Source organism: Heterodontus francisci, chromosome 11 (assembly GCF_036365525.1).
Source record: "Heterodontus francisci isolate sHetFra1 chromosome 11, sHetFra1.hap1, whole genome shotgun sequence".
NCBI lineage: Eukaryota > Metazoa > Chordata > Chondrichthyes > Heterodontiformes > Heterodontidae > Heterodontus > Heterodontus francisci.
In genome coordinates, this window is record NC_090381.1 from 111,305,661 (window position 1) to 111,326,888 (window position 21,228).

Consider the following 21,228-nt stretch of genomic DNA (forward strand, 5'->3'; position numbering starts at 1 on the left):
CCTCCAGTAATATATCCCAGTGTTATACAGCGACAGACCTGTACCCACCAGTAATATATCCCAGTGTTATACAGCGACAGACCTGTACCCACCAGTAATATACCCCAGTGTTATACAGTGACAGACCTGTACCCACCAGTAATATACCCCAGTGTTATACAGTGACAGACCTGTACCCACCAGTAATATACCCCAGTGTTATACAGCGACAGACCTGTACCCACCAGTAATATACCCCAGTGTTATACAGCGACAGACCTGTACCCACCAGTAATATACCCCAGTGTTATACAGTGACAGACCTGTACCCACCAGTAATATATCCCAGTGTTATACAGTGACAGACCTGTACCCACCAGTAATATACCCCAGTGTTATACAGTGACAGACCTGCACCCGCCAGTAATATACCCCAGTGTTATACAGTGACAGACCTGTACCCACCAGTAATATATCCCAGTGTTATACAGCGACAGACCTGTACCCACCAGTAATATACCCCAGTGTTATACAGTGACAGACTTGTACCCACCAGTAATATACCCCAGTGTTATACAGCGACAGACCTGTACCCACCAATAATATACCCCAGTGTTATACAGTCACAGACCAGCACCCACCAGTAATATACCCCAGTGTTATACAGTGACAGACCTGTACCCACCAATAATATACCCCAGTGTTATACAGTGACAGACCTGTACCCACCAGTAATATACCCCAGTGTTATACAGCGACAGACCTGTACCCACCAGTAATATACCCCAGTGTTATACAGTGACAGACCTGTACCCACCAGTGATATACCCCAGTGTTATACAGTGACAGACCTGTACCCACCAGTGATATACCCCAGTGTTATACAGCGACAGACCTGTACCCACCAGTACTATACCCCAGTGTTATACAGTGACAGACCTGTACCCACCAGTAATATACCCCAGTGTTATACAGTGACAGACCTGCACCCACCAGTGATATACCCCAGTGTTATACAGTGACAGACCTGTAGTCAGTAGTACCCTACTATTTACAGTGATAACTGCTATCTCCATTATATAAGACTAGAAGTACACAATCTATAACTGCCTTGCCGGATGTTTTTCCACAGTTAAATGGGCACATTATGAAAACATCAGCCCATCCCCAACCAGTACACATTATTTAAATCACTGCAGAGAATTGTCTGTGAATGAAACCAGTGATGTCTGGAAGCTGCCACTTTCTATTGAGCACACGTAGTCATGTACGTAAAGAACTCAAGTCTGCTACATTTGTCCATCTGCCTGTCTATTGTTCGTACACAGGCAGTGTGACAAATCACAAGACAGCCAACCCCTTGTGTGTTTAATGCACATATAGAGATAATCACTTGCTAATGCAAGCACACGGTACCTTTGGATAGCATCTGGAATCTCTGCGCTTTTCTACATCTAACACTAATCCATTGGTGTCGATAAAATATTAAGTCGCAAGGCAGACACCGAGATAGGGACAGAGCAAGAGGAAGGAAATGATGAATACAATGGACAAAGTAAGAGACAGAGTGACAGACAAGGAAGAATGAGAGAAAGGGACTAGACTGTGAGAGACAGAAACTAAGGGAGACAGAGAGCGAAAGAGGAGTATGAAGGACAAAATAGGCTGAGCAACAATCTGAGAGTTTGAGGGAAACAGTACGAGGAATTAAACAGACAGGGTAAAAGAGACAGTAAAAGGCACAGAGAGACATTGACTGACACAGAGGGAGATAGAGAACATAAGTGACAACAAGAGCACAAAAAAATCAGGGAAAGACACACTGAAGCGAGTGTTTGTGGTATAAAATAAAACCAAAGAATAATAAAAGTTGGAAACATTTCTTGGGAACTGAGGTATTGTCACTAGATTTCTGCAGAATGTAATCGTGGTGGGTCAAATATTCACACAACAGCAGTTCAGTATTAACATATAGCAGTACGAATAATTACAGCCCACTGTCTTATCGCATCTAGCACTCCATTGCTTTTCCCCTTTCTCTCCCAGACTCCTTCCTCCTCTCCTGTTCTGTCTGCCTGACTCTCAAGTTACACTGCGACTCAGTGTCATGGTGAGTGCTATCTGAAACATTGCCACAGACTGTAATATGCTTCTAAAATAAGCAGTGTCTGCTGCCACGAGGCAAATCTGCCTTGTGGCTGGTCAGAGTACTTTGAGCTGTATAACACGAGACAACAACCATTGCTCAGTGGTTTGCACTCTCGCCTATGAGTCAGAAGCTTGCAGGTTCAAATCCCACTCCAGAGACTGCCCAGTACTGAGGGAGCTCGAGACTGCCAAAGACGAATTTGCCCTCCCAGGTCAATGTGAACGATCCCATGGCGCTATTTTGAAGAAGAGCAGGGGTGTTCTCCCTGGTGCCCTTGATGAACACTTATACCTCAAATTATCCGGTCATTATCACGTTACAGTTTGTGGGATCTTGCTGTGTAACTTGCCTGCCGTGTTCCTGACAGTGACTACGCTTTGAAAGTACTTTGTTGACTGTAAAGTGCTTTGGGATGTCCTGTGGTCATGAAAGGAGCTAGACAAATGCAAGTCTCTCTTTCTTTCTCTGGGATGAGGTTACAGATGCAGTGAGTGCAACTTCTCAACAAATATTCAATAGAGAGCTGCACTAAATCCTGTACATCTAGTGGGTAGGGGAATAATGTTGCCAGCCTCCCATCTTCCACCTTCTGTAAACTTGAACTCATTCAAAACAATGCTGCCCATATCCTAATTTGCACCAAGTCCTGTCCCTCCATCATCCACTGTGCTCGCTGACCGACGTTGGCTCATGGTTGGGCAATGCCTCAAATTTTAAATTCTCATCCTTGTGTTCAATTCCCTCTATGGCCTCACCCCTCTCTATCTCTGTGATGTCCTCCAGTCCTACAAGGCTCTGAGATCTCAGCGCTCCTCCAATTCTGGCCTCTTAAGCATCCCCGATTTTAATTGCTCCACCACTGGCAGTCGTGCCTTCAGCTGCCTGGGCCCTCAACTCTGGAATTTCCTCCCTAAACCTCTCCACCTCTCTCTCCTCTAAGACACTCCTCAATCCAATAAATTTAACCCCAAGCTTTTAGCCACCTGTCCTAATACCTCCTTATGTGGTTCGGTGTCAAGATTTTTCTGATAAAATTCCTGTGAATATCCTTGAGGCATCCTACTGTGTTAAAGACACTATATAAATGCAGTTCTCTGCTGTTGTTGTCGGTTGTAACAAGACTGAATGGGAGAGGCTCGACAAACCAGCTAGTCTTCATTCTATCTGCCTTTTTTAGTATTTTCATAATGAGGGGCGAGGAAATAGTAGAATGGAATCAGAAAATGGTTAAATCACAGAAGGAGGCCATTAGCCCCTTGTGTTCATGTCGGCTCTCTGCAAAAGCAATTTAGCTACTCCCGCTCCCCCACCCTTTCCCTGCAGCCCTGCAAATTCTCTCTCTTCAGATAATTATCCAATTCCCTTTTGAAAACCACAATTGAATCTGCCTCCACCACAATTTCAGGCAGTGCATTCCAGATCCTAACCACTCGCTGCTAAAAAAAAAAGTTCTTCCTCATGTTGTCTCGGCTTCTTTTCTCAATCACCTTAAATCGGTGCCCTCTTGTTCTTGCCCCTTCCGCCATTAACAGTTTCTATCTACTCTGTCCGGACCAGTCATGATTTTGAACACCTCTTAAAAATTCCCCATCATCTCTTCTCTAAGGAGAACAGCCCAAATTTCTCCAAAATGTCCTCGTAACTGAAGGCCCTGGAACCATGCTCGTAAATATTTTCTGCACTCTCTCTAAAGCCTTCACATCCCTCCTAAAGTATGGTGCCCAGAATTGGACACAATACTCCAGCTGAGGCAGAACCAGTGTTTTATAAAGGTTTATCATAATTTTGTAAGTACCTGCTTCAGCCTCAAAACTGCTTACTACCAATTTCGAACTGTATCAAGGTGGTCTAGCAGAAATCTGGATGGATGGACGAGAGAGAAGAATGGTCTACTCCTGACTGAGTGTAACAAGGACAGTGTCAGGTACTTACAACAGGAGGTGGTTAGGAATTGTAGAGAAAGAACAAGTTCCAGGTCAATGGAGAAACGTCCACTGTTTTTCTCTCTCTGCAGATGCTGCCCGACCTGCTCAGTATTTCAGCATTTTCTGATTCGACTTCAGATTTCTGCATTATTTTGCTTATGTTTGAAGATTAAAATTTCCGGCATAAATTCTCCAATAGTGTCGAAGTATTGATCGAGGCACTGAATTAAACCCAATGACTGCAATGAGTTGATATGAACGAGAAACCAATCTAGAATATCTGTACTTCCTGTCCTCAAATACTAAGAGAGCGCACTTAATGCAGTGAGACAGGACGGATCCCAGCCTGTCACTAACCAGATGTTAAAATCAATTAGAGAGAGACGCAGACATGAAACCAGAGGAAAGGAGCAATTAGAAAAGTAAACAAACCACAAATAGGAAAGCGAGTGCTTCCTGTGTACGATGTGTTTTTACAGCTCTGTATGAGGACAGGTCTTTGTGTCGCACCAATTGGTTTGTGTGTCTGTTGTGCTAGTCATGGGCTTATTTTCAAAAGGTTACTGGAAATATAGAAGGTTCCAGCACACAATCTATGCTGGCATTATTCTCCATGGGGTCCCTAATCTAATCTCTCAACCTTCTCACTCCCCATAGCCTTTAATATCCCACCCAGTCTAATCCCACTCTCCTGCTGACTCCTCATAACCTTTAATATCCCACCCAGTCTAATCTCACTCGCCTGCTCGCTCCACATAGTCTTTTATATTCCACCCAGTCTAATCTCTCTCCCCCAACCCTTTTATATTTCTAGATCAACCCCTCACTCCTACATGCTCCACATTCTTTGGCCTCCTTATCTCGAGAGACAATGGATACGCGCCTGGAGGTGGTCAGTGGTTTGTGAAGCAGCGCCTGGAGTGGCTAAAAAGGCCAATTCTAGAGTGACAGGCTCTTCCACAGGTGCTGCAGAGAAATTTGTTTGTCGGGGCTGTTGCACAGTTGGCTCTCCCCTTGCACCTCTGTCTTTTTTCCTGCCAACTACTAAGTCTCTTCGACTCGCCACATTTTAGCCCCGTCTTTATGGCTGCCCGCCAGCTCTGGCGAACGCTGGCAACTGACTCCCACGACTTGTGATCAATGTCACAGGATTTCATGTCGCGTTTGCAGACGTCTTTAAAGCGGAGACATGGACGGTCGGTAGGTCTGATACCAGTAGCGTACTCGCTGTACAATGTGTCTTTGGGGATCCTGCCATCTTCCATGCGGCTCACATGGCCAAGCCATCTCAAGCTCCGCTGACTCAGTAGTGTGTACAAGCTGGGGATGTTGGCCGCATACCCTTTAATATACCACCTAGACCAATTTCCCACCCCTGTTTGCTCCCAATATGCTTTAATATCCTACCCTGTCTACTCCCACTCTCCTGCTTGCTCCCCATAGCCTTTAATATCCCATCTAGACTAATCCTACTCTCCCGCTCACAGAGCCTGTGAATATTATACAGTGTATCCAGTTGGCTAGACGGCTAGTGTGTGGTCCAGAATAACACCATCAGCATGGGTTCAATTCCCGTTCCGCTGTGGTAGACTTGGGGGAACTGCCTCTTCGCTCTGGTCCTGTTGGCAGAATATGGATGTGATGCCAACATAACTGATGCAGAAACAGAAGTAATGCACACAGCATATCATATACATTGCACAAGAGTATTGAACACAGTGCATCATTCAACGTCCAGCAGTACTATAGACATGGAATCATACAATGCTGGTGCAATCCATGTATCTGAGGCTGTGTGTACAAAGCTGTGACTCACAGTTCACCCTGACAGAAAATGAAACTGCTGATGAACCAGCCTTTTTTGGTTCTTGTAGCTGCACATTAATCGCTTCTTTTTCCATGTCACTACACCCCCACTGCGCTTAACACACAAAACATTTACCGTGCTTTTTGCAGAATATATAACAAACAGAGTCACCCAATCAGTAAATCAACTTCAGGGTGAAGTGACCATCAATTCAATTAAACTCATAACTAACCAGGAATCATCTACTGCCAACGTTATAATGTGTCATCATTGCTAAGAGATACAATCACTGATAACAGTTGTAATGGACAGTTCAAGGACCCGTTACCAATAAAGAACGATTTGTATTCCTATAGCGCTTTTCTCAACTTCAGGGCATCCCAATGCACCTTACAGCCAATTAAGCATTTTTGAAGTGTATTCACTGTTGTAACATGGGAAACACTGCAACCAATTTGCGCACAGCAAGCTCCCAAACAGCAATGTGATAATGACCAGATAATCTGAATTTTAGTGATGTTGGTTGAGGGATAAATATAGGCCAAGACACCAGGGAGAACTCCCTTGCTCTTTTTCAAATAGTGCCATAGAGGTCTTTTATGTGCACCTAAGTGGGCAGATAGGACATCAGTTTTAATGTCTCATCCGACTGTGGAGTACTCCCTCAGAACCACAATGGGAGGGCCAGTGTGTATTATGTGCTCCAATATCCAGAATGGGACTTGAACCCAGGACTTTCAGACTCAGTGATGGGTGCTATCAATGGTATCAGATGACATTGCCAGAAACCAGCAATGACCAGCCCAAGGAATTCCTTCCCTTCCTTTGGTCTTGGCACTTTGTTAGAGGAACAAGGTTGTCATCTGCTGTAGCGACTGTTTGCCTGTGAAGTGCTGCAAGACATTCCCAAGTGGCGAAGCCCAGTAATAAATCCAAGCATTTCAAACCTTGAAGATCTAGAGTTACAAACATCTGTATATCTTTGCCTCTGCTGGTGCAGAGTTAACTTCAAGTAAATTCAAACATCTGATGGTGATCCATGCCCAACACAAAGGAACAAGGCCATGGCTGTTGGAAGCCAATTACCACAGCCCCATGTAACCACTGCAAGAGTTCCTTAGGGCAGTTTCCTTGGCCCAACCAACATCAGCTGCTTTATCAATGGCCTTCCCTCCAGCATAAGGTCAGGAGTAGGGCTGTTCACTGCTGATTCCACAGAGCTCAGCTCCATTCACAATTCCTTCAACAGTGAAGCAGCCTATAGCAGGTAGCTGGATAATATCCAAGCTTGGGGTGGCAAACAGCAGGAAACATGTGTGCCAGCAAAGTGCTGGGTAATGACTATCTCAAGAATGGGAAGTAAAAACAAGAAATGCTGGAAATACTCAGCAGGTCTGGCAGCATCTGTGGAGAGAGAAGCAGAGTTAACGTTTCAGGTCAGTGACCCTTCATCAGAACTGGCAAATATTAGAAATGTAATAGGTTTTAAGCAAATAAAGCGGGGTGGGGCAAGAGATAACAAAAGGCAAGGTGTTGATAGGACAGAGGGTCACAGAGAATAACTGACTAGAAAGTCATGCAGCAAAGGCAAACGGCATGTTAATGGTGTGGTGAAAGACAAAGTGTTTGTTCAGAGAGGGTGTTAATTGATAGAAAAATGAACAGCCCTGGCCCCAAGCACATACATGAAAAAAAGAGTGAGTAGGCACATGGTTAAAAAAAAAATGAATGATGAAACAAACCAAAATAAAATAAACAAATAAAAAAAACTAAAAATAAAAAGGGGGGCCCGTCATGCTCTGAAGTTATTGAATTCAATGTTCAGTCCGGCAGGCTGTAGTGTGCCTAATCGGTAAATGAGATGCTGTTCCTCGAGCTTGCGTGGATGTTCACTGGAACACTGCAGCAATCCCAGGACAGATATGTCGGCAGGAGAGCAGGGGGGAGTGTTGAAATGGCCAGCAACCAGAAGCTCGGAGTCAAGCTTTCGGACTGAGCGGAGGTGTTCCGTAAAGCGGTCACCCAATCTGCGTTTGGTCTCCCCAATGTACAGGAGACCACATTGTGAGCAGCGAATACAGTATACTAAATTGAAAGAAGTCCAAGTAAATCACTGCTTATCTGAACGGAATGTTTGGAGCCTGGGATAACGAGAGAGGAGCTAAAAGGGTACGTGTTACACCTCCTGTGATTGCATGGGAAGGTGCAGTGGGAAGGGGACGAGATGTTGAGGGTAATGGAGGAATGGACCAGGGCGTCGTGGAATGCTGACAGGGGAGGGGAGGGTAAGATGTGTTTGGTAGTGGCATCACGTTGGACGTGGCGGAAATGGCAGAGGATGATCCTTTGGATGTAGAGGCTGGTGGGGTGGAAAGTGAGGACCAAGGGAACCCTGCCGCAGTTCCAGGAGAGAGGGTTAGGGGTAAGGGTAGAGGTGCGCGAAATGGGCCGTACACAGTCGAGGGCCTGTCAACCACAGTCGGGGGGGTGGGGGGGGGGATCCTCGGTTGAGGAAAAAAGAAGAGATATCAGAAGCGCTGTCGTGGAAGGTTGCATCATCAGAGCAGATGCGTTGGAGACAGAGAAATTGGGAGAATGGAATGGAGACCTTACAGGAGGCAGGGAGTGAAGAAGTGTAGTCGAGGTAACTGTGGGAGTCGGTTGGCTTGTAATGAATATTAGTAGACAGCCTATCCCCAGAAATGGAGACAAAGAAGGTGAGGAAGGGAATGGAAGTGTCAAAGCTGGACCCTATGAAGTTGAGAGAAGGGTGGAAATTGGAAGCAAAGTTGATAATGTTTTCCAGTTCGGGGCGGGAGCAGGAAACGGCACCGATACAGTCATCAATGTACTGGAAAAAAAGTTGGGAAGGGGGCCTGAGTAGGACTGGAACAAGGAATGTTTGACATATACAACAAAAAGACAGGCACACCATTAAGATATCATTTGACTTTGCTCCATGACCTCTGGTCAGTTATTCTCTGTGACCCTGTCCTATCAACACCTTGCCTTTTGTCATCTCTTGCCCCACCACCCCCCCACTTTATTTTCTTAAAACCTGCTACATTTCTAACATTTGCCAGTTCTGATGAAGGGTCACTGACCTGAAATGTTAACTCTGTTTCTCTCTCCACAGGTGCTGCCAGACCTGCTGAGTATTTCCAGCATTTCTTGTTTTTATTTCAGATTTCCAGCATCTGCAGTATTTTGCTTTTATTCAAGAATGGGAAGCCCAGCCATCTCCCAGGACCTGCAACATTGCCAAGTCCACCACCATCAACGTAAGCTCAGACAAATCACTGCTGTCTGAATCAAACTGGCTCCAAGTCCCACCTTCTCACTGACCAACACAGCCTTCCAGTCTGGCAACACCACAAATTTAAAATTCTCATCCTTATTTCCCAAATCCATCCATGGCCTCACCGCCCCCCCCCCCCCCCCCCCACCACCTCTGTAACCTCTTCCAGCCCTACAACCCTCCGAGATCTCTGCGCTCCTCCAATTTTGATCTCTTGCACATCTCCAATTTAATATCTGAACATGTCCACATGTTGCTTGGTGTCAAACATTTGACTGATTATGCTTCAATGAAGTGTTTTGGGGCATTTTACTACATTAATTGCACTGTATAAATGCAAGTCGTTGTTGTTGATGTTATAGGGTTGACCAGTAACCAGAAGCTAAACTGGATTATCCATCACAACACCTTGGCTACAAGAGTAGGCCAGAGCAAGAGCAGCTCACCTCCTGAGCTCTCAAAGCCTTTCCACCATCCACACAGCTCAAGCCTGGATGGGTACAGCCCCAACAACAGCCAAGAAATTCAACATCATCCAGCACATTGCAGGCTGAACCCCTACCTCTGGACTCAATATTCACACCCTCCAATGGGGCTGTTTGACTGCAGTGTGTATGATCAAAAGAACGCACTCCAACAAGTCACCAAGGTTACTTCAATTAATAAAGGCACCTCGGAACAGGGATCATGGCTGATCTGTATCTCAGCTCCATTCATCCACCTTCGCGCCATATCCCTTGATGCCTGACAAAAATATATCAACCTCACTCTTGAAAATTTCAATTGTCCTAGCATCCACAGGCCTGTGAGGCATCCCTTTTGAGTGAATAAGTGCTTCCTGATTTCACTCCCAAATGTCCTATCTCTAATTTTAAGATTATGTCCCCTTGTCCTGGACTCCCTCAGCACAGGAAATTGCTTCTGTTTCTATTGTATCAAACCCCTTCACCATTTTTACACAAGTAGATCATGTCTCAACTGTCTAAATTCAAGGAAATATAAGACAGGTTTATGCAAAGTCTCCTCATAATTTGACACTTTAAACTTTGGTATCATGTTGGAGAATCTGTGCTGTACCCTCTCCGAGGCCAATATAGACAGCACCTTGCTCCCCTGTGATCTCTATCACCGAGAAGGACAAGTGGGCCAATGTTCTGGGAATCCCATCCCTCCCGCTCCCGCCAGGTCACATACGATCCTGACTAAGCTATATCGCATCACTGTTCCTCCATTGTTACCGGGTCAATATCCTGGAATTCCACATCTAACACCATTGTCGGTGGACCATCACCATAAGGACGACAGAGGTTCAATGTGCGTTTGTGTGGTGCATGTTTGGTGGGAGTGGGTATGTGCGCATGTTATAGGGTAGCAGAGTGAATGTGTTGAGTTCATGTGTTTGTAGTGTATGTGTGCGATGTGTGAAGTGCATGGGATTTGCTTGTCTGCTTTAGGGTAGCATATCCCCATCACTACCCAGCTGTATGAACCAATGGGCAGTGGCTTGGCCAGGTGACCTCTATGGAGCCTGCAGGTGACAGGTGTTCTGGGGGTATGGGTGACATTGACATGGCATTTATTGCCCATTGCTAGTTGCACTCAAAGTGGCGATTTGCCTCCTTCTCGAACTGCAACAGTCCTGGTGTTCCCACCAACTGTGCTTATTAGGGATTTGTTTTATATGACTGATGGGCTTGCTAGGCTACTCAAGAATAAATTAAGAGTCAACTCCCTATTGTGAGACTGGAATCACCTGTAGTCCAAACTGGCGAGGTAGCATTGGCACACTCTCTTTGTTGAAGGATATTACTGAGCTGGCTGTTGTTTAATCAATGACAATCTGACTGCTTTCACGTCATCTTATTTCTGGTGCCAGCTCACAAATCAAAATCAGATTTATCAAATTCAATTTCACAATTTATCATGCCGGGATATGAACCCTCGACCTGTATTTGCAAGTCCAGTGAAGGCACAGCCTGAGTGCTCATGCTGTAACTCAGGCAGTGTTAGCACCAGTGACTTCTTAAAGTTTGCAGGGGTTCTGGGTCCAAGTCCAAAGAAGGACATGCATTTATAAATTGCCTTTAATGAGCTTAGGATGTGACAAAGCACTTTACAGCCAATGAAGCACTTTTTTGAAGTGTTGTAATGTAGGAGGGTATAGGAGGCAGTGCAATCCCTGTTCATTCAGTGCCTCTGCAAGTTGTGCCCACTTTATGAATTGCACAGCGCAAACAGGTCAGGAATGCAGGGGAGCCTTCACCAGGCCCATGTAGCTATCTACATACACACACACACACACACACACAAAACTACAGGGTTTTTGATTCAGCGCCAGAGACCAGTAGATTCCAGAAGCTGCCTGTCATGTGTCTCCGGTCAGCTCCGCACCACAAGTTTTCCAGACAGCAATTCCCAATAGAACTCGCCACTCGATGCTCACTTGGCCAAAACCATTCATGCTACACACGCCCTACGGACAACAAGCATTTATTTTAGGGACATTAGCATCTCTCAAACATAATTTATTTTTCGTGAGTTTTGTTCTCCTCCTGAGGATGCGAAATCAATGCTATTTCTTTTTCATCAAGGTCAGAGATGTCGGTACTCAGAACTGGAGCACCTTCACACGGCAGGCGACACACACTCCAGGGCAGGTACAGCACGGGTTAGATACAGAGTAAAGCTCCCTCTACACTGTCCCCATCAAACACTTCCAGGACAGATACAGCATGGGTTAGATACAGAATAAAGTTCCAACTATAAAAAAAAATGGGGTTAGATAGAGTAAAGTTCCATCTACACTGTCCCATCAAACACTTCCACGTTAGTTACTTCAGGACACATGTAGTTAGCAAGGTTGGAAAGCAAACTGCTGCAGTTTGATACAAAAAATTCAAACAAATACACAGTTTAACCCAGAAGGTCAGAATGTCTGAGGTCCTAACTGCAGGAATCTGCGTCTCTGTTTATTATCTATCTGAAAGAAAGATGAGATTTGCTGAATTTCAATATTTAAAAAGAAAAAACAGGTCAGATACAGAGCAAAACTCCCTCTACACTGTCCCATCAAACACTCCCAGGGCAGGTACAGCCTGGGTTAGATACAGAGTAAAGCTCCCTCTACACTGTCCCATCAAACACTCCCAGAACAGGTACAGCACAGGGTTAGATACAGAGTAAAGCTCCCTCTACACTTTCCCATCAAACACTCCCAGGACAGGTACAGCCTGGGGTTAGATACAGAGTAAAGCCCCCTTTACACTGTCCCATCAAACACTCCCAGGACAGATACAGCACGGAATTGGCTGGGCAGTTTGTGGAGCATTTCTTTAAAAAAAGAAAAAAAAAGGGGGCTAGATGCAGAGTAAAACTCCCTCTACACTGTTCCATCAAACACTCCCAGGGCAGGTACAGCACAAAGTTAGATACAGAGTAAAGCTCCCTCTGCAGCGTCCCCCTATTGCAATTTTATTTCCCATACCAGCCACCTGCTGGCCTCTTAGACTGAGCTAATTAATTTAATGTGCAACTTTACACTGTGGGCTCATGAGAAACTGGACTGAGATGGCTAAAATGCATTTCATGCCAGATCCTTACAGGCACCATCACAGAGGACAGCTTAATCCCATCAGCGCAGCCTGAATTAGAACACAAGTGGCTGTCTGACTGTGAACTCAATTCTGAGTGTGGGGGCTCAAGCCCCCAGTCTTCTGACCCAGAGAGGAGAGTGCTAAAGTGAAAATTCTAGTAACCCGTTAGCTCACTTGGATCCACCAAAACGAAAAGGAATTTTTGTCACTGTGTTTCACAAAGGCAAAAATAATACCAGGAAAAAATATTTCTAATGCTGCTTTTCCCACCAGAGTCAGAAAGTTCTAGGTTCAAATCCCACATCAGGATGTGAGCACATAAACTGGATACAACCTTTGTTATCCCTGGCCTCCCACCTTGCACCCTCTGTAAACTTGACCTCATCCGAAGTATCTTCGGCTTCATGTTCCTTGCGATTTTAACTTTCTTTCAACAGTCTTAACATGCTGAGTTGCCTTTCCCACTACCACCCTCTGTAAAATTTGAGCTCATCAGCTGCCTGTATCCTAACTCGCACCAAGTTTGTTCACCCATCATCTCTGTGTTTGCTAGCCTATATTAGCTCAAGGTCCAGCAAGTTCTCGATTTTAAAATTCTCACCCTTCTGTTCAAAACCCTCCCCCTAGCCTTGCCGCATCCTATCTATGCAACCTCCTCCAGCCCTTACAATACTCCAAGATCTCTGTGTTTCTCCAATTCTGGACCATTGTGCGTCCCCGTATTGGTGTCTGTGCTATCAGATGCACAGACACCAACTCTAGAATTCCTTCCTTACACCTCTCTACCCCTTTAAGACATCTTTAGCCAAGCTTTTGGTCACCTGTCCAAATATCTCCTTTGCCTCGGTATCAATGTTGTCAGGTAATGTTCCTGTGAAGCACCTGAAATGTTTCACTACATTAAGGATGCTATATAAATACAAGTCGTTTCATCCTCTCAGATCACTTCCACTGCACAACAAGTTTGTATTATACAGTGACAGACCTGTACCCACCAGTATTGTACCCCAGTGTTACACAGTGACAAACCGGCACCCACCAATACTATACCCCAGTGTTGTAAATCACTAGAGTTATACAGCATAGAAACAGAGCCTTCGACCCACCATGTCCGCGCCGGCCATCAAGCCGACCTATTCTAATCCCATTTACCAGCACATGGCCCGTAGCCTTGTATGCTATGGTGTTTCAAGTGCTCATCTCGATACTTCTTAAATGTTGTGAGGGTTCCTGCCTCGACCATCCCTTCAGGCAGTGTGTTCCAGAGTCCAACCATCCTCTGGGTGAAAAAAATTTTCCTCTAAACCTCCTGCCCCTTACCTTAAATCTATGCCCCATGGTTATTGACTCCTCCGCTAAGGGAAAAAGTTTCTTCCTATCTACCCTATCTATGCCGCTCATAATTTTGTATACCTCTATCAGGTCTCCCCTCAGCCTTCTCTGCTCCAAGGAAAACAACCCTAGCCTATCCAGTCGACCTTCATAGCTGAAATGCTCCAGCCCAGGCAACATCCTGGTGAATCTCCTCTGCACCCTCTCCGGTGCAATCACATCCTTCCTATAGCGTGGTGACCAGAACCGTACACAGTACTCCAGCTGTGGTCTAACTAGTGTTTTATACAGCTGCATCATAACCTCCCTGCTCTTATATTTTATGCCTCGGCTAATAAAGGAAAGTATCCCATATGCCTTCCTAACCACCTTATCTACCCGTGCTGCTGCCTTCAGTGACCTATGGACAAGTACACCAATATCCCTCTGACCCTCTGTACTTCCTAGGGTCCTACCATCCATTATATATTCCCTTGCCTTGTTAGCCCTCCCAAAATGCATCACCTCACAGTTCTCAGGATCAAATTCCATTTGCCACTGCTCTGCCCATCTTACCAGCCCATCTACATCGTCCTGTAATCTAAGGCTTTCCTCCACGCCACCAATTTTCGTGTCATCGGCGAACTTACTGATCATAACTGCTATATTCACATCTAAATCAATGTACAGTACAAACAGCAAGGGTCCCAGCACCGATCCCTATGGTACACCACTGCTCACAGGCTTCCAACCGCATAAACAACCCTCGACCATCACCCTCTGCCTCCTGCCACTAAGCCAATTTTGGATCCAATTTGCCAAATTGCCCTGGATCCCATGGGCTCTTACTTTCTTAACCAATCTCCCATGTGGGACCTTATCAAAAGCCTTACTGAAGTCCATGTAGACTACATCAACTGCTTTACCCTCATCTACACATCTAGTCACCACCTCAAAAAATTCAATCAAGTTTGTTATACATGATCTCCCCCTGACAAAGCCATGCTGACTATCCCTGATTAATCCCTGCCTGTCCAAGTGGAGATTAATCCTGACGGTGATAGATCTCTACCCACCAGTACTGTACCCCAGTGTTATACAGTAGCAGATTTCTAACCACCAGTATTATACCCCAGTGATATACAGTCACAGATCTGTATCCCCAATACTGGACCCCCAGTGTTATACAGTCACAGATCTCTACCCACCAGTACTGTACCCCAGTGTTATACAGTAACAGACATGTACCCACTAGTACTGTACCTGTGTTATACAGTGGCAGACCTCTATCACTGGGGTATAGTACTGGTGGGTAAACAGTCACAGATCTGTACCCACTAGTACTGTACCTGTGTTATACAGTGGCAGACCTCTATCACTGGGGTATAGTACTGGTGGGTAAACAGTCACAGATCTGTACCCACTAGTACTGTACCCCAGTGTTATACAATCACAGATCTGTATCCCCAGCACAGTACCCCAGTGTTATAGTGACAGATCTATACCCACTAGTACTGTACCCTCTTGTTATACTGTCACAGATCTCTACTCCCAGTACTGTACTCCAATGTTATACAGCGACAGACTGGTCTCCACCAATACTGTACCCCAGTGTTATGCAGTGCCAACCTCTACTCACCAGACCAGTACTATACCCTTGTGTTATCTAGTGACAAATCTATACCCCTAGTACTGTACTTGGCATCAGGTGGCAGGACTATATCTCCAACACAGAAGTCCTTGAAGCGGCCAACATCCCCAGCTTATACACACTACTGAGTCAGCGGCGCTTGAGATGGCTTGGCCATGTGAGCCGCATGGAAGATGGCAGGATCCCCAAAGACACATTGTACAGCGAGCTCGCCACTGGTATCAGACCCACCGGCCGTCCATGTCTCCGTTATAAAGACGTCTGCAAACGCGACATGAAATCGTGTGACATTGATCACAAGTCGTGGGAGTCAGTTGCCAGCATTCGCCAGAGCTGGCGGGCAGCCATAAAGACAGGGCTAAATTGTGGCGAGTCGAAGAGACTTAGTAGTTGGCAGGAAAAAAGACAGAGGCGCAAGGGGAGAGCCAACTGTGCAACAGCCCCAACAAACAAATTTCTCTGCAGCACCTGTGGAAGAGCCTGTTACTCCAGAATTGGCCTTTATAGCCACTCCAGGCGCTGCTTCACAAACCACTGACCACCTCCAGGCGCGTATCCATTGTCTCTCGAGATAAGGAGGCCCAAAAGAAAGAAGTACTGTAACTGTTATACAGGGACAGACCTGTATCCACCAGTACTGTACCCAAGTTTTGAGGTTAATTTTCATTACTTATTTGTCAACATTTGTTTGATAATGTTCTTGTGCAGCACCTGGGACGTTTAATCTCGATAAAGGTGCTGTATAAAAGAAAATTATTGCATTTCTCAATCTGAATACTTAAATAAAACCTCAGTTTCCGGGCTATTGCAGTGACAATGTCAGATTTTAACACCCACTCAATGCCTGGAGCTGTCAAATCCTCCTCCAGGCCTCAGCTGCTGATGCAGTTTTTATCCAGGCTCCTGACAGCAGGAATGGGATTCCTGGTCCCTGGAAACAGCGCCTCTCCCCGGGACGTCAGGCTCCGGCCGCGGAGAATATTCCGTCCCATTAAAAATATATCAAACTTTCAACAAAACAGCTCAACACAAAGAGGCTCCGCCATTTTCCAGGCCTGATGGGGGTTCGGAAGAAGCCCGGGGCCAGAGTTCCACCCCCGCCCAGCCGGACTCCGGCCCCGGGCGGAGGGGGCAAGCGTCCTGAAAGCAGAGGGACAGGCCTTGGGGAGCAGCCCGGGAAACAGTCCCAGTCCCGATCCAGCAACGGAGCCCCTTCCCCCGGGTTAGGTTCAGGGCAAGTAGGAGAAGAGGGGCCCAGTCTTCGGCCCCAGGGATAACTCCAGACCCCGGCTATAGAGCCAGTCCCCAGCCATGGCAAGAAACACAATCCCCGACCACTGCAATAAACTCAACCGCGGGTCAGTGAGCCCCTCAGCGGCCTAAGAGCCAAATCCTATCTCCGGGCACAAAAACAACCCCAGGCCGTGGAGCAGATGCTAATGGCCATGCCACCAGTTCCCTGTCCCCCCCGGCACCTACCCCCCCCCCCCCCCCTGGCACCTACCCCCCTTTACCCCTCCCCCCCGGCACCTAGCCCTCCCCCTTTGCCCCTCTCCCCGACACCTACCCCCCCCCTTTCCCCCTCCCCCCAGGTCCTTGCCCCCTTTCTCCCCCTGGTCTCACCCCCAACCCCCTTCTCCCCAACCCCCTTCTCCCCAACCCCCCTCCGGTCTCACCCACAACCCCCTATCTCTCCCACCACCCCCTCGCCCCCTTCTCTCCCCTTTCCCCCCCGGGGTCTAGCCCCCTATCTCTCTCCCCCCCACCCCCTCCGGAGTCTAGCCCCCTTTCTCCCCCCTCCCCGGGACTCGCCCCCTTTCTCTCCCCCTTTCTCTCCCCCCCCTCTTTCTCCGCACCCCGGGTCTCCCCCCCTTTCTCCGCCCCCGGGTCTCCCCCCCTTTCTCCCCCTTCTCCCACCTTTCTCGCCCCCCCGAGTCTCGCCCCCTTTCTCTGCCCCTTGTCTCGCCCCCATGTCTCACCCCCCTTGGTCCTATCCCCCTTTCTCTCCCCCCACGGGTCTCGCCCCCTTTCTTCCCCCCCCCCCCGGGTCTCGCCCCCTTTCTTTCCCCTCCCCCCCCCAGGTCTGGCCCCCTTTCTTTCCCCTCCCGCACCCCCCCCCCGGGTCTTGCCCCCTTTCTTTCCCCTCCCGCACCCCCCCCCCAACCCAGGGTCTCGCCCCCTTTCTTTCCCCTTCCCCCACCCCGGGTCTCGCTCCCTTTCTTTCCCCCCCCCGGGTCTCGCCCCCTTTCTTTCCCCCCCCCTGGTCTCGCCCCCTTTCTTTCCCCCCCCCCTGGTCTCGCCCCCTTTCTTTCCCCCCCACCTGGTCTCGCCCCCTTTCTTTCCCCCCCCCCTGGTCTCGCCCCCTTTCTTTCCCCCCCCTGGTCTCGCCCCCTTTCTCCCCTCCTCCGGGTCTCGCCCCCTTTCTCCCCTTCTCCGGGTCTCGCCCCCTTTCTCTTCCCCCACCTCCGGGGTCGAGCCCCCTTTCTCTTCCACCCCCTTTCTCTCTCCCCCCCGGGGTCTAGCCCCCTTTCTCTTCCTCCGTCCCCCCGGGGTCTCGCCCCCTTTCTTTCTCCCCCCCGGGCCTCGCCCCCTTTCTTTCTCCCCCCCCCATTTTCCCCCGGGTCTCGCCCCCTTTCTTCCCACCCCCCGGGCCTCGCCCCCTTTCTTCCCACCCCCAGGTCTCGCCCCCTTTTCTTCCCCCCAGTTCTCGCCCCCTCTTATCCCCCCCAGTTCTCGCCCCCTCTTATCCCCCCCTTCCCGGGTCTCATCCCCCTTTTCTTCCCCTCCGTGTCTCACCCCCTTTCTTTCCCCCCCGGGTCTCGCCCCCTTTCTTTCCCCCCCCCAGGTCTCGCCCCCTTTCTTTCCCCCCCCAGGTCTCGCCCCCTTTCTTTCCCCCCCCCAGGTCTCGCCCCCTTTCTTTCCCCCCCCAGGTCTCGCCCCCTTTCTTCCCCCCCCCAAGGTCTCACCCCCTTTCTTTCCCCCCCCCTAGGTCTCACCCCCTTTCTTTCCCCCCCAGGTCTCACCCCCTTTCTTTCCCCCCCCCAGGTCTCACCCCCTTTCTTCCCCCCCCCCAGGTCTCACCCCCTTTCTTTCGCCCCGCCCCCCCGCAGGTCTCACCCCCTTTCCGTCACCCCCCCCCACCCCAGGTCTCACCCCCTTTCTTTCCCCCCCAGGTCTCACCCCCTTTCTTTCCCCCCCCCAGGTCTCACCCCCTTTCTTCCCCCCCCCCCAGGTCTCACCCCCTTTCTTTCGCCCCGCCCCCCCGCAGGTCTCACCCCCTTTCCGTCACCCCCCGGGTCTCACCCCCTTTCTTCCCTCCTCCGGGTCTCGCCTCCTCTCTCCCCACTCCCCCCCGGGTCTCGCCCCCTCTCTCCTCCTCTCTCCCCCACCCCCCAGGTCACCCCCCCTCCTCCTCTCTCCCCCACCCCCCGGGTCTCGCCCCCTCTCTCCTCCTCTCTCCCCCACCCCCCAGGTCACCCCCCCTCCTCCTCTCTCCCCCACCCCCCGGGTCTCGCCCCCTCTCTCTTCCCCCCCTCTCTCCCCCCCCCTTGCTCCCCCCCCCCTTGCTCCCCCCCTTTCTCCCCTCTTTTCTCCCCCCCTGCTCCCCTCCTTTCTCCCCCCCTGCTCCCCTCCTTTCTGCCCCCCCCCGGGTCTTGCCCCTTTTTCCCCCCCCCTTCCCCCCCCCTGGGTCTTGCCCCTTTTTCCCCTCTCCCCTCCTCCGGGTCTTGCCCCCTTTCCCCCCTCCCCTTTCCCCCCCCCTCCGGGTCTTGCCCCCTTTCCCCCCTCCCCTTTCCCCCCCCTCCGGGTCTTGCCCCCTTTCTCTCCCCCCCCCCCTCCGGGTCTTGCCCCCTTTTCCCCTCCTCCGGGTCTTGCCCCCTTTCTCCCCCCACCCCCCGGGGTCTAGCCCCCTTTCCCCCCCCCTCCGGAGTCTCACCCCCTTTCCCTCCCCCCGGTCTCACCCGAAGTCCTGGTCCATGGATTTGAAGAAGAATTTGTAGTTGGGTTTGTTGAGAACCTGCTTGAAGTCGGCCAGAGTGACCCTGTCGGCCGGGAGCGGCAGCTTCACCAGGTACGGCGTCTCCTGCTCATCGATGTGGTAAATGATCTTCGTCTCGCCCATGGCCGGCTCCAGCGGGCCGGCGGAGCTCAGGCTCCGACACTCGGGACTGTCCGAGAGGCCCACACTCTGTCCCCGGCCGCCCGATACCTTCTCTCCAAGAGCCGGCAGAATGTCTCCTGCCCCCGGCAGAAACTTTGTATCCTTCCCGCTGATTGTTCTCCTTCCCCCGGCCGATACTTTGTATCCTTCCCGCTGATTGTTCCCCTTCCCCCGGCCGATACTTTGTATCCTTCCCGCTGATTGTTCCCCTTCCCCCGGCCGATACTTTGTATCCTTTCCCTCCCCCTCCCGGCCCCGATCCCACAGCCCGGACGGAGCACGGGAGGCTGAGCTTCACTTCGATCCGATCCGCCCAGCACTGACAGCGGCCACACAGCCCCAATCAGACGGGGAGGGGAGCGGCCGCCCTGTCACAGCGCCAGTGCCATCAATCCCCGGCCGGCACAGCCCAGCCCAAGGATGGCCTGGGGCCTGACAGCTGGCACCCCTCCCCCCCCCCCACCCCCCTCTTCCCTGGGAACGGCTGCTCTGCCAGGGAGGGGGCAGGGGACCCTTCAGGGGGCCTCAGTTGGCAGCTTCTTTTGGGCCTCAAAGCAGATGGGATGAGTCAGGGCAGGGGCATGGGACAATGCCCCCATCCCCATATACATCATTTGTTGGAGTGGCCACAGAAACTGGCACGGCGACTGAGGCAAGATTCAGGCAGCAAATAGAACTTGGCGCACTAAATGTGTTAATGCAGAAGATGCCCCACCTCCTCGGATGCTGAAGTAGTCCGTACTCCCATGCAGCGAGACCTGGACAACGTTCAGGCTTGATCTGATAAGCGGCAAGAAACATTTGAGCCGCACAAGTGCCAATGATCATCTCCAACAAGACAGAACCTAACCATCTTCCCTCGACATTCATCGCCATTACTATCACTAAATCCCCTACCAACAACCTGGGAGTCACCACTGACCAGAAACTTAACTGAATCAGCCATATAAATATTGTGGTTACAAGAGCAGGTCAGAGGCTGGGAATTCTGCAGCAAGTAACTCACCTCCTCTCCCCCCCCAAAGCCTGTCCACCATCTACAGGGCACAAGTCAAGAGTGTGCTCCACTTGCTTGGATGAGTGCAGTTCCAACCACACTCAAGAAGCTTGACACTATCCAGGACAAAGCAATCCGCTTGATTAGCACTCCATCTGCCACCGAGAACATTCACTGCCTGCACCACCAGCGCACAGTGGCGGCAGTGTGCACCATCTACAAGATGCACTACAGCAAATCACCAAGGTTCCTTCGACAGCCCCTTCCAAACCCACGACCTCTACCACCTAGATGGACAAAGGTAGCAGGCGTATGGGAACACCACCACCTGCAAATCACACACCATCCTGACTTGGAAA

General features: G+C 49.6%; 1 protein-coding gene across 1 annotated transcript in view; it reads right to left on the reverse strand.

Annotated features, from left to right (window-relative positions):
- Nucleotides 1-20,260, reverse strand: part of LOC137375468 (segment polarity protein dishevelled homolog DVL-3) — a 154,566-nt gene extending 134,306 nt beyond the window's left edge. Inside the window, exon 1 of the mRNA XM_068042757.1 lies at nucleotides 19,673-20,260. Within this exon, the coding sequence (XP_067898858.1) occupies nucleotides 19,673-19,833 (161 nt within the window). The 5' untranslated portion in view covers nucleotides 19,834-20,260. The remainder of the gene's footprint in view (nucleotides 1-19,672) is intronic.
- Between the last annotated feature and the right edge of the window lie 968 nt (nucleotides 20,261-21,228).